The 14,038-nt window shown below is 40.3% G+C and overlaps 1 protein-coding gene across 1 annotated transcript in view; it reads right to left on the bottom strand.

The window, feature by feature from the left end:
- Positions 1-436: 436 nt before the first annotated feature.
- Positions 437-14,038, bottom strand: part of PSMA5 (proteasome 20S subunit alpha 5) — a 32,352-nt gene continuing 18,750 nt past the window's right edge. Inside the window, exons 4-9 of the mRNA XM_010589537.3 lie at positions 11,972-12,039; positions 10,768-10,875; positions 10,569-10,627; positions 9,888-9,990; positions 8,610-8,696; positions 437-685 (exon numbers count right to left, since the gene is read on the bottom strand). Coding sequence (XP_010587839.1) covers positions 608-685; positions 8,610-8,696; positions 9,888-9,990; positions 10,569-10,627; positions 10,768-10,875; positions 11,972-12,039 — 503 coding nt within the window. The 3' untranslated portion in view covers positions 437-607. The remainder of the gene's footprint in view (positions 686-8,609; positions 8,697-9,887; positions 9,991-10,568; positions 10,628-10,767; positions 10,876-11,971; positions 12,040-14,038) is intronic.

The raw sequence follows: 14,038 nt of genomic DNA, 5'->3' as shown, positions 1-14,038 counted from the left end.
CATAAAAAAGGAAAACTTCTTTCCAAATTATACCCTATATCTAGACAGATATAACACAAATGTCTGTCAAGGTACAACAGCATAGATGGCTTACTTCAACCCATCAGAGTTTTGGGGAGGGCTTCAAAATGTGTTCTTTTGATGGTCAATTAGTAACATCTCCTTCATAGAAGAAAAGCTGCAAAAATATTCACTCAAGATGAATTATCGCACTGAACGGGCTTACAGTGGTATTAACATCTACAAACCACCAGGGGGAGCTGGACTAGTTTGAGTTCATTTGCCAACATCTAAAGATTCATGGATATACCACAGTTGCTTTTGTTGTAAAGAGTCATTAAAAGAATTTTAGAATAGATACTCTCATAGAGAATATCACTACCCTTTCTGTTCCCTAACACAAACATTTCACACAAAAGACTGCTTTATAAGTCTATTAAGAAATATTTTAAAATTCTCTTTATTTCAGAACTTGCTTTATGTACAGACATCATAAAAAAATGCACATACACTGGAGATTTCCCAAAGAATAGGAGCTGGAAATAAAATTGAGGACAACTAGGAGAACTGACATTGTCCCAGAGAAGTTCCTGAGAATCACGCTTCCTTAAATGTCCTTGATAACCTCTTCAAGTTCTTCCTTTGTGAACATGTGGAAATTCTGGCCAGGCTGCACCGTAGCTAGCTGGAAAGAAAACAGGCAAGGGTTAATAAGCTGGGCTCAGTTACCGTGCTGATGGCTCTAGCAGGGTCAGGAGAAGCCGTGTTGGTGAAGCAGCTGTTCATGAGGAACTAAGGTATCTGCTGTCCCAGGGATATCCTTTCCATGCTGCAGGTCCCTAAAATAGCTCTCTGACTCCAAAATAAAAATTCTTATTGACCAAATTTTCTATTTTGAGGTTAACCAACACACATAATAGTTAATCAAATCTCTGGCGTCATTCTCATTTCTTGAAGTTACTTCAATAAAGATCATAAAAGCCGTAGCAAAGTCACAGGGTCAGTGCTTTTTTCTGTTAAAGATTCTGTGAGAGATCTACTTAAAACATATTTACACACTTGCAAGTTGAGCCTGTGTTTGTGACCTGGGTTTACTTGGCCACTGCGTACCTCAATTACCTTATCTGTAAAATGGGATAATAGTAGTACCTAACTCATTGAGTTGTTGTGAGAATTAAATGTGTTAATATCTGTAAAATGCCTAGAACATAAGTGCTAAGTAATTGTTAATTATTATTATTAGGTATAATTTTCTCTAAAATTGTCCATGTGGCAACTTAACAACAAAAAGGTTTGCTTTGTTTTTTTAAAAAGACTGGCCATGAAAAGGATTCCATTAACACTGACGCAAGAAATCCATTGTGACTGATGATATCCGTAAAAACCACCGGTCCAGATGACAATCTGTTTAAGCAATGCCATACTGGAGTCAGAAGATGGTTAGTTTCAAATGTAACTAAAACTACCAGTTTGCCCATCATCTGATCACTTCCATGCTTTTGGGCAATACTGAGGAACAGCTGCCACTTCACATTTACCTAAAGGTCTTTTGTGTTTGTTTTAAGTGTCATTTAAAAAAAAAGAAAGAAAAACTTTAAAATTAAACATACTAAAGCACCCCATGAGTGTCTCTATCACTGATATTTAATATTATTTGAAAGCTGCCAGACATACATAGCATATCCCAGTTACGTGATGTTTAATATTCTCTTCCTCATCACAGGTAAAATTTAGAAAGACTACCACACATCTTACACCCCGAAGATAACAGTCTAGAACAGACTAAAATATTGTTTTCGCAAAGCCTGCAGTCCTAGAAAAAAAAAAAGGCCAGGCTTGATGGTCTGACAGACTGGAGAAACCCCAAAAGTATGGCCCCCAGATACCCTTTTAACTCAGTACTGAAGTCACTTCAGGGGTTCACCCTACAGCCAAAAATTAGACAGGTCTATAGAGCCAATGGAAACCCTGGTGGCATAGTGGTTAAGTGCTAGAGCTGCTAACCAAAAGGCTGGCAGTTCAAACCCATCAGGCACTCCTTGGAAACTCTATGGGGCAGCTCTACTGTGTCCTATAGGGTCGCTATGAGTCGGAATCAACTCGATGGCAACGGATTGGGTTGGTTTTGGTATAGTGCCAACAATAACACACTTGTGGGTTGTGCTTCATAGTTCAATCATGTATACAAGACTAAAGACTTGGAAGAAGTATAACCAGAATGCTCCTTAGAAGCAAGAATGGCGAGACTATGTCTCACATACTTTGGGGATGTTATCAGGAGGGATCAGTCCTTGGAGAAGGACATCATGCTTGGTAAAGTGGAGGGTCAGTGAAAAAGAGGAAGAACCTTAACAAGATGGATAGACACAATGGCTGCAACAATGGCCTCAAGCATAACAACAATTGTGGAGATGGCACAGGACTGGGCAGTGTTTCGTTCCGTTGTACACAGGGTCACTATAAGTCAGGATTGACTCGACGGCACCTAACAACAACATACAAGACTAATGGGCACACCAGCCCAAAAGCAAAGACAAGAAGGCAGGAAGGGACAGGAACACTGGACTAAGGGAAACAGGGAACCTGGGGTGAAGAGGAGAGTGCTGACACCTCACCGGGTTGGCAAGCAATGTCACAAAACAATTCGTGTATTAACTGTTTAATGAGAAACTAATTTGCCCTGTAAACTTTTACCTAAATCATAATAAAAATAAATTAAAAAAGCCTACAGTCCCCACTAGATTCTCCCAAAAGATACATCTAATTACATGAACTGTCAGAAAAGTCCCAAATATATTTACAAAGTATGTGTATATAATTTACTCAGGTCCAAGTAGAGTATGAGTTCTATTCCAAGGAAATTAAAAAAAAAAAAAAAAAATGTTACTACCACTCTTAAAGTACAATATCTTTACTTGATGATCAGTGACATGAAGACCGAAGGATATAAGGTCAATAACCTAGACAGCGAAGGCCACAGAATTTTTTGTCAGATCACTCATGGCTCACAGGCTAGCCCTCCCAAAACATTACAGGACTGAAAAACAGAACTGGGCAAACTTTAAATAGAACAGTCCTATAGAACCCGGCTGCAAATCAACACTAATAGGATTTGAACTAAGTACTGCCTCCAGGAAGTTAGCTCATCACTAAATGAGTAAAAATAGCCTCTTATATTTACATAATGATGAATGTATTTTATATAATGAAGTATGAAAGATACTTTTCCATTTATAATCTCTTTAGAGGCACCACCTCAGAGGAAAGGCCTGATGATGTACATCTAAAAAATCAGTCACTGAAAACCCTTTGGAGTATAGTTCTACCCTGACACACATAGAGTCACCGTGAGTTGGAGTTGACTGGACAGCAACTGGTTCGGTTTTTTTTTTTGTTGTTGTTAAAAAGCTTCTGTGAGGCAGGTAAAACGGATATTTTCTTTCTCTTATTCAATCAATAATCAATTATTAAGCATTTGTTTGCTAGTTAAGATTGTAAGAGGCACTAGAGATCTAAAGAGGAAGAAAGTCTCTGGGTAATAGACCCAAATGCTTTCAATGTCAGTGTTATAATAGAGATAAGCACATGCAGGCTGGAGGCACAAAAGAGTGATGGAGGAGTCCAAGAAAGATTCATGGAGAAAGCAGCTTTGAATTGTATCTTAAGGCATGGTAAGAATGGGTAAGTCAACAAGAAGGACATCTGAACAGAATCAATGTGCAAATGCATAGAAGCATAAAACAATATGATGTATTTGCAAAACAAAGTAATTCCTCGTGGCTTGAGCAGAGGTTGTAGGATATGAGATGAAATGGAGAAGAAGCAAGGCTTCTGAGCTCACAGGGAGGCAGTATATAAAAGTACAAGACCTAAAATCAGACCAAGAGTCAAATCTTGACCCCGCCATTTATCAGTTCTGGTATTTTTGGGCAAAGTCCTGCCCTCTCAAAGCTGCAGATTCCTTCCCTGTAAAATGGAATTAGGAGGATCTCTCACAGGGTTGTTGTGAGGATTAAAAGAAGTAATTGCATGCAAAATGCTTACTTAGCAAACTGTCTAACAGAGTAAACACACAATGACATAGGGAATGGAGAATTATCATGCCATGAAAAAAGTCTGGAATTTATCTTATAGGCAGAGTTAGAAAAGCTTTTTAAAGTGGAGAACAAACAAGATCAGACATGCAGTTTAGAAAATCCACTCTAGTCACACAATGGCTTAAAAAAAAAAAAAAAAGGACTGAAAAGGGGGAGGGCAAAGCTGAAGCCATGAAGACTAGTAGGAGACCTTCGAAAATGTACAAGGCAAGGGGAAAATGAGGGCCTGAACTGGCACTGAAGTAGGGATGGAGAGGGATCATTAATATGAGTTATTTATATAAGGGAACAAAGATATGACTTAGTGAAGGGACAGGGAAATCAAATACGTCCAAGTTTCTGGTGTTGATGACAGGTATACTGACGGTGTCATCAACCAGGACTATAAATATGCGAAGAGGAAATGGTTTTTCAGAAAAGATAATAAGTTTAGTTTTAGGATTATTAAATCTGAGGTGTCTACTTCAGAAAGGAAAAATAAGAAAAGGTTCAAAAAGTGACCAAGAGATGGGATAAACAGGAGTTACCTTACCAAGAAGCAGAAACAAATGGTAGTGACTGAGGAATAAACAAGAGGTGAGTCAGTGGAGATACTGACTACAGATTTCTGTTTTGGAGAGGCTTAGCAATAAAAGTTAAAAAATAGGTAGGATGAATGGAATTGTAACCAACTATTGATACACGCAACAAATGAATCTTTAAAAAATATTATCCTACGTGAAAGAAGGTAGACACAAAAAGAGTACATATTACATGGCTCTATTGATATGAAATTCCAGAATAGAAAAAAATTAGTGACAGGAAGCAGATCAGCGGGGTGGGGGGGTGACTAAAAAGGGACAAGAGAGACTTTTGGGGGTGATGGAAATATACCTTGACTAGTGGTTTTTATTTATTTATTTATTTTTTAGTGGTAGATACAGGGGTTATACATTTGTCAAGATTCACTTAAAATGGGTGCATCTTACTATACATAAAAGCATACCCCAATAAAGTTGGTATTTAAAAAAAGGACAGATGGAGGGATTAACAAAGGTTTTTTGTATTTTTTAAGGTGCAACCTGGATATTTTCCTGAGGGGAAGCAACTGGTAGAGAGGAGAGGATGAAGATCCAAGGGACCCACTGATAGAGGAAGGAAGACAGGATCTGGAGTATAAATCAGAAAACCAAACTTGTTGCCATCAAGTTGATTCTGGTTCATGGCGACCCCATGTGTTAAAGTAGAACTGTTCCAAAGGGTTTTTTTGGCTGTAACCTTTAAGGAGGCACACTGCCAGGCCTTTCTTCCATGGCACCACTAGGTGGATTCAAACCACCAACCTTTAGGTTAGTAGTCTAGCGCAAACAGACTGTGCCATCCAGGGATCTTCCAGGCCTAGGACCCAAAAAAAACCGAAACCCACTGCCGTTGAGTCGATTCCGACTCATAGCGACCCTACAGGACAGAGGAGAACTGCCCCATAGAGTTTCCAAGGAGCGCCTGGCGGATTCGAACTGCTGACCTCTTGGGTAGCAGCTGTAGCACTTAACCACCATGCCACCAGGGTTTCCGCGAGGCCTAGGACAGTGGCTCACAAATGTCTGTTCTTCTTAGTCTGACCATCAGAGTCACCTAAGGAACCTTCAACAATATAAATTTCTGGGCCTCATTTCCAAAGATTCTGAGGGACAGCCAGGTCTGGGAACCGTAAGTTAGAACATCAGTGGAGTAATTAGTCATGGACAAGAGGAATGCCCTATTTTACTGTGAAGAAGCTATAGTCAGGGAGATTAAATTAATACCAAGGCCAAATGTGGTTAATAACAGCCTGAATGAGCCACAACCCAGGCATCCGGGCTCTTAACTTGATGCTCTTTTCAAAGCAACACTGTAGGTATACTGAAACTGAATGAGCTACAAAAGAATTTTAGAGTTTCAGTTGACCAAACAGCCCTTAGAGCCTTCACTGTGAAATCAGCAGAGCTACATGTGAATTCCTCTAGGGTGCCAAGGAGACAGTCTCTATAGAAATGCCAAGACTCTAGCTTGTTAGTGCCAAAGAAAGTAAAGTACTACAAGAAAGGAACTGACAAAATCCCTCCTGGAGGTCAAAATGGAAATGTCACTGCTTTTGTTGTACCCCATCATCTCAGAGACTGGCAGAATCACCAATGATAAAAATAGAAGGTGAAGTATTTCCAAATCTTTGTTAAGAAGGTGAAAAAACAGCGTATTTATAAAGTAAGCTGTTTCATTAAAGAGCCATGTTAACTCCCCTTCCTCACATTACTGCTCAAGGAACAAACCAACCACCCCCACCACCATCCTCTTTCAAACTCTTCTCAGACCTTCCCACTTCTAAGCCAGACTTTTGTTTTAGCATCCAATTTTGCCCCTTTCACCGTAAACTCTGTAACCTGGCTGGTTCTACTGGTGAGGCATTCCAGTACATTCTAGATCTCTATTTCCTTACCTTTTCAGAAATGTGTATCTCCTCAACACTTTTTTGCTTACTATCCTCTCAAAAACAGTCCATTCTCTCCACTGTTTTCTAAAAGCTGGAGCCAGGCGGTAGTGGTGGCTTGCTTCTGCCCCCACCACATTATCAATACCAACTTTCCTTCAGTAACCACTCTTTCTTCCAAGTCCCTGTCACTAAGAGAGCATGCTTCCCCTAAACTCATTATCTTCACATCTGTTGAGGATTTTCAACCTGGATTCCCAGTAGACCTGTCTACCCCAGTGATGACCCAGTCAACTTCCTAGCCTCACATTTCTCTGACCTCCTCTACTCCATCTCAGCAATCCACATGCATACCACAATGGCTTCATCTCTAAAATCTTGAATTCTGAAATTTTCCTCTCTGATCACATCACCCCAACTGTGCCATATGCTCATGCCTTCCAATCCTGTTCTCCCAATTTATTGAGACCTCTAATACTTCGTTCTTCCTCTTGGAGATGTTTAACAGTGCAGTTCTAGAATCACACAGCCTGGGTTCAAATCTTGGCTCTACCACTTTTTAGTTGACTGAGTGACCTTGAACAAGGTACTCAACCGGTGTGCCTTGGTCTCCTCATCCATTATATAAGGATAATAACCAACCCTGGGACTGTTATAAGGATTAAATGAAATAATCAACACTTAGCACAAAGCCAAGCACATTGTAAGCTGTAAATAAATGTGACAACTTCTCCCATTACCTTTCTTTTTTTACTCCACTCAGTCTAGACCCTGTGATCAATCAGCCCAACAACACTCTCTAGTACCCTCCGTTCTTCTGCCCTTAACCAGTTCATCTGTTTTCTCAGTCTATGCTGAATACAGCTGACAAATATCCTAGTAAATGCTGACTGGTTTACTTACTAATTTATGACTGCAGCTTCCATTGGCCTTTTGAAAAATTTTTAATTGAAATACTATACCTCCAAGAGCAACCACTATCTTAACTTTTTATATCAATTTGTTTTGTGATTCTGGCCTCAGCTGGTATTCTAATGCAGCTCAGCAATTCTTTTACTTACCCCTGTTTTCTTTTTTTCCATTCTCTTTAATTTCATTGCTGCATTCACCCACTCTTAGAAGACACCAGGGAAATACAGGACATCACTCCCAATTCACCTCCACACCAACCTTATCTTCACTCATTATTACCTCCTTTTCTCCTATCAACTCTTAGCATTCCATATAAGGACACGACATTCAAAATCTGTTCGATTCCTCTCCAGTCTTGGTGTCTTCCCAGCCCCGTATCCTACTTACACAACCCACGCCCCAACGGTCAGACAAACCCTTAAAAGTTCCTTTTCACACACAATGTTATTTTACATCTCTTGAGTCTCTTCCCTCTTCCTGGAGTATTTTTCTCCTTCCTTTCCCAGACACATGAAGCTTTCCTAATACCCTAGTCTAAAGTTGTGTGTTCCATGGCAATATGTTCTTACTGCTGTTATATTAACACTCCCAAGCTGTTATTATCTGTATGCCCCCTTCACTACACAGTACACTACTTACTTGAATACGAACTGAATTTTCTGTGTCTGTATTCCTGGCATTTAGCAAAGTACCTGGATAATGGGCACATAATACAATGCTATTTTTCAACACTGACTTTTTCATTTGTACTATGCCTTCCCTCTTCTGGAACTTTTTCATTCACTCTGTAACCCCTGCTTTTATTTCTTTTAACACTTTTCTACTCACAGATTTCTCCTCCGTCTACATATGTTATTTTCAAGTCTTTTCCCATCCTTAAAAAGATAAAAACCCTTTCCTTTAATTCTACCTTCTGCTGACACTAATCAACCCTTTGAGAACGCAAGGTCCTCTTGTTTTCTCCCTTTTATCATCTCCCTTTCTTTAACTCATCGAGTTCTGGCTTCTGCCATTACAACTTAATAAAGTTTCTTATTCAAAGGATATCAATAACTTACTGAGACCTGAGCATATAAAAATGTGATTATCTTTATTCAGTCTTCAGCATTGGAAACTATGATAGGTGAGTAGAAAACAATAAAACAGAAAAATACCTCTATGTTAGTTGCATTTAGCTTCTCCTCCATTACTTGTTTGAGAATGATGAGTGACGACTTGATGGCTTCTTTCAGTGTCATAGACTTGAAACAAACAGGGTGAGAAGATTAGGCATTAATTAGGCACAATTCCTCCTTCCTTTAAAGATTTCCCCTTTATCTCCCTGAAGAAATGACTCAGCAAATATTGACAAATCAAGCATCTTAATTAGTACAGTGCATTACAAGTACCTTCAGAATTCAAGTAAATGATAAATATGTAAAATATACTAATTCAGAGGGAAAAAATGCCTTATTTTGAGCCACAACGAAGTCCTCAACTTTTGTATAGAAAGTAATCTTTGAGGAAGATGAAAGGGCTATACTTCTCTAGTTTTCTTCTTTTAATTTATAAGAAAATATTGGTGATATCCAATAAATAAGAATGCCCAAATGATCTAAGAAGTTAGCCCAATGACTCAGAAAATCCTGTTCTTTTCTTACCCCATTTTGTATTGAAGCCCTGGTGGTGCAGTGGTTAAACATTTGGCTGCTAACTGAAAGGCTGGCAGTTCGAATCCACCAACTGCTCCTTTGAAACCCTATGGGGCAGTTCTACTCTGTCTATAGGGTTGCTATGAGTTGGATCGACCTAACGGCTACAGGTTTTGGTTTTGTTCTTTACATATAAAATCAATACTATTAAGGGTTAATGTGAACAGGCATCCCAGTATGAACCACCTGATAAATATGGCAGCCTCCAACCACACAGCCAACCACACTGATGAGTCATCCAAAACCAAATCTTGCTATCTCACAGAAAAGTTGCCAAACACCCACCTGTTTCAAGAGCTCGACTAGGAAGTATAAACTGCTGAATAAAGCTGTGAAGGTAAAAGGATAAACTGCGGTATACCCATACCACGGAATACAACTCAACAATAAAAACGAATTGATATGTGCCACGCACAACACGAGTGGATCTCATAAAAATTATGTTGAACAAAAAAAAACCAGACACAAAAATATAAACTTATGATTCTATCTATAAAACTGTATAAGAACAGAAAAAAAACTAACAGAACATGGCTGCAGTGGAGGAGGAGAGACTGACTAGAAAGCGACAGCATCTTTGGGGGGTGTTGGAAATGTCCCATATGTTGTTTTAGGTGGTGGATACATGCCTAAAACTAGGACAACTGAAATCTTCAGATCTGTACATTTTATTATATTATCATACCTTGATATTTTTTTTAAAAAAAAACAACAATAAATGCTGTTAAAATGCTGAATTACCTTGTGGTAAACTTCTTGCAAAGAGCTCTGGGCACCCTCTGAAGCAGAGCCAATTGCTCGAGCATCACACTGTACAAAGGTTCCAGATGGGTCCATATGAAACCTACGAAACCCCCAAATGAAGTAAAATGCTTAAGGGTGGTGGCATTTTATGTAACAAGCTTCTCATTGAGAAAAGTACAGCTGCTTGTCTCGGCAGCTAGGAAACGCCATTGAAACACTGGGGCACTAATCCAAAAGGTGTGATGTCTGGAGAAACCAAATCCTTTAAAAGTGTTTAAGAAAACTTTTTTTTTTTTTTTTTTAGTACCTTCCTCAGGGATGTATAAGTAAGGCACTTGTGGACGCCTATCTAAATAATACATGAGGATGAGGGTCAGATCAGCATTCCAGGGGAAAGCTATAAAACGCATCCTAGCTAGAGTGACAGTTACTTCTAATTATTTCCAGAACTAGGACTGGTTCCAGTAGGGAAGTTCTTCCTAGAATTCTCCAATTTGTCTTTTTATAAACAGCATAAAACCACTGAACTTTAGAATTAGAAGCCCTTCTTTTTTACAACTCCATAATCTTCTGTTGACAAACTACCAGTCTCCATTCGAAATTAAAATTGAACCCCTGCCTCCACCACCCAACACCTGAGAAGCAAGGGGGGATAAAAACAGGTAAAATGCTACTTACAGCTGAGGCCCTTTCTCATCAACTCCTCCAAATAATAGTGCTACTCCAAAGGGACGAGACTAGAACCAAAGAGCAAGAGGTATTAACAAAATGGCAACAAAGTTAGGGGGCGGTGGGGCTGGAAAAGCTATATTCATAGGACACGTGTCCTGGTCTCATAGAACAGAAAAAAAAAACTTCACACAAGCGTAACACTCACCATAGCACCTGGATCTGCGTCTTCCTCTCCAAACTGTAAAGCCAGGTTGGACACAGCCTGGGTCACACTTTCCACTGTCATCGTCTCATTGTAGGTAAACCAATGGTTCTACAAGAAGAGCAAAGCATGGTCCACCCTTCTAACAGGAAAGGCAGTAAAGCAGTTCACCACTTCACTACACACATCCCTTTGAACTGTGGCTGGAAACTGAAGGCTCAAGTATGTTTTCCTTAATGGAACCAGGGTAGAAAGGTCAGTTAAACTCAAATGCTTCGGACTGAATGAGCGGAAGGGCAATAGCTCTGTAAATAAACTTATATCAAAAGGAGTCTAAGCCATGACAGAGACTACTCCTTGAGAAATTGCGTGAACCCCTCAAAGCACCAAGTTAGTCTTTTCACAAAATAACACGCTGATATTCTTCGCCTCAGAGGCCCTGTCTTCTCACTCTGTTGCTGTTTAAGCTGAGTGACTTGTTCTTACAGAAGCACTGACAGCAAACTTGCAAATACGTGTAAGAAATTTTGCCAATCAGACTTTTTTTTTTTTCATTAGGCTACTCTCTAGGCAGCAGGTGCTCAGTCAGAAAATTATCAGTGCTCCTGACTAGTCACCTGGTACAAATCATTACTCACTACCAAAAACCAAACCCAGTGCCGTCAAGTCAATTCCAACTCATAGCAACCCTACAGGACAGAGTAGAACTGCACCATAGAGTTTCCAAGAAGCGCCTGGCGGATTAGAACTGCCAACCTCTTGGTTAGCAGCTGTAGCACTTAACCACTATGCCACCAGGGTTTCCTTAGTCACTACAGAGAGTTTTTATTTGCAAGTCCGGCAGCAAAGGCAATCAAGGGGAGAAAGTCCTTTAGCTCCGATCACCTCCTGCTATGGGGCTCCCACAAAAAGTCCCTTAGGGAACCACATGCAGTGACCGCATGCTTTATATTAAAGTACAACAAGTCAAAAAGAAGCAAGGGCATGTCAGCACTACTGACCAGGACTTCCTAAGGCTAAGGCTGGATGGCTAGATTCTAAGCTTCAGGGAGTTAGAACTGGAGATTCTACCTAAAATTACCCGGAAGATATTGAGAGCCATAACTGATACTGACACAGATACCAGCAATACAGCCCAGGCAGCTATATCAACACTAAGAAGGAACTCAGGCATCATGGTAAAAAGGAGAGATGATGTTAATTTTACCTGTGTCTCCACTCTGGCTTTATCAATTAAAGTCTTAGCATCAGCAATTAGCCCACTCATGGCACAACCTGCAATATAAAAACAACAGTGACCCGGTGGCCAAATCTCTGTAAAACTCTTTCACCCACTCAGGAACTACTGAAATTCTGGAGTGACACCATGTGTCTTGGATTGAGCCGTATCCCCCCAAAATATGTGTCAACTTGGTTAGGCCATGATTCCCAATACTGTGTGGTTGTCCTCCATTTTGTCATTTTCCTACTTGTTATAAATCATCATCTCTGCCTGTGGTTAAAGAGGATTAGGGTGAGATGTAACACCCTTGCTCAGGTCAGATCCCTGATCCAATGTACAGGCAGTTTCCCTGGGATGTGGCCTGTACCACCTTTTATCTTACAAGAGATAAAAACGAAAGGAAAGCAAGCAGAGAGTTGGGGACCTCAAACCACCAAAAAAAACAGTACCGGGAGCAGAGCACATCCTTTGAGCCCAGGGTTCCTGCGCAGAGACGCTCCTAGTCCAGGGGAAGATAGATGAGAAGGACCTTCTTTGAGAGCTAACAGAGAATGCCTTTCCCTGGAGCTGATACCCTGAATTTGGACTTCTAGCCTACTAGACTGTGCGAAAACAAATTTTTCTTTATTAAAGCCATCCACTTGTAGTATTTCTGTTTTAGCAGCACTAGATGACTAGCATGCCATAGCAGCCATTCAGCAACCACATGGCAATAAATCCAATAGCTTAGATGGGAAATGATCTGCACTGAACCCAAGTATAATTATGTTACAAACAAATGAAAAACCATTCATGACAAACACAGTAGAAATCCAGCTGTTAAGATAGGAGGTAGAGAGGAGAAGCTGATCAAACACACAGGAACTATTTCCCACATATAACATTCCTAAGCCCTGGTGTCACAGTGGTTAAGCACTCAGCTGTTAACCAAAGGGTCAGTAGTCCAAAGCCATCAGCCACTCCGCAGGAGAAAGACATGGCAGTCTGCTTCTGTAAGGGCTGCTGGTGTCAGCTGCCATGGAGTACAGTGACCTACGTACAACGGAACACAACACTGCCCGGTCCTGCACCATCCTCACAATCTTTGTTATGCTTTACCCCACTGTTGCAGCCACTGTGTCAATCCACCTCATTGAGGGTCTTCCTCTTTTTCGCTGACCCTCCACGTTACCAAGCGTTATGTCCTCAGGGAACTGGTCCCTCCTGGTAACAGGTCCAAAGCATGTGAGACAAAGTCTTGCCATCTCGCTTCTAAGGAGTATTCCAGCTGTACTTCCAAGCCAGGTTTGTTCATTCTTCTGGCAGTCTGTGGTATATTCAATATTCTTCACCAATACCATAATTCAAAGGCATCAATTCTTCTTCAGTCTCCCTTATTCATTGTCCAGCTTTCACAATGCATATGAAGCAACTGAAAATACCATGGCTTGGGTCAGGCACACCTTAGTCCTCAAAGCGTTACCCTTGCCTTTTAACACTTTAAAGAGATCTTTTGCAGCAGATGTGTGCAATGCAATACATCGTCTGATTTCCTGACTGCTGCTTCCATAGGCATTGATTGTGGATCCAAGTAAGATGAAATCCTTGACAACTTCAATCTTTTGTTTATCATGATGTTGCTTATTGAGAGGATTTTTGTTTTACGCTGAAGTGTAATTCATACTGAAGGCTGTTGTCTTTGATTTTCATCAGTAAGAATTTCAAGTCCTCTTTACTTTCAGCAAGCAAGGTCACGTCATCTGCATACTGCAAGCTGTTAATGAGTCCTCCCCCAATCCTGATGCCATATTCTTCTTCATATAATCCATTTGGTCGGATTATTTGCTCAGCATGCAGACTGAATAAGTATGATAAAAAGATACAACCCGAACATACACCCTTCCTGATTTTAAACCATGCAGTATCCCCTTTGTTCTGTTCTAACCACTGCCTCTTGATGTATGTACAGGTTCCTCATGAGCATGATTAAGTGTTCCGGAATTCCCATTGTTGGCAATGTTATCCATAACTTGTTATGATCCACACAGTTGAACGCCTTTGCATAGTCAATAA

Source organism: Loxodonta africana, chromosome 3 (genome assembly GCF_030014295.1).
Source record: "Loxodonta africana isolate mLoxAfr1 chromosome 3, mLoxAfr1.hap2, whole genome shotgun sequence".
Lineage (NCBI taxonomy): Eukaryota > Metazoa > Chordata > Mammalia > Proboscidea > Elephantidae > Loxodonta > Loxodonta africana.
Note: the sequence above shows the minus strand (reverse complement) of the source record. Positions and strands in the feature narration are given on the sequence as shown.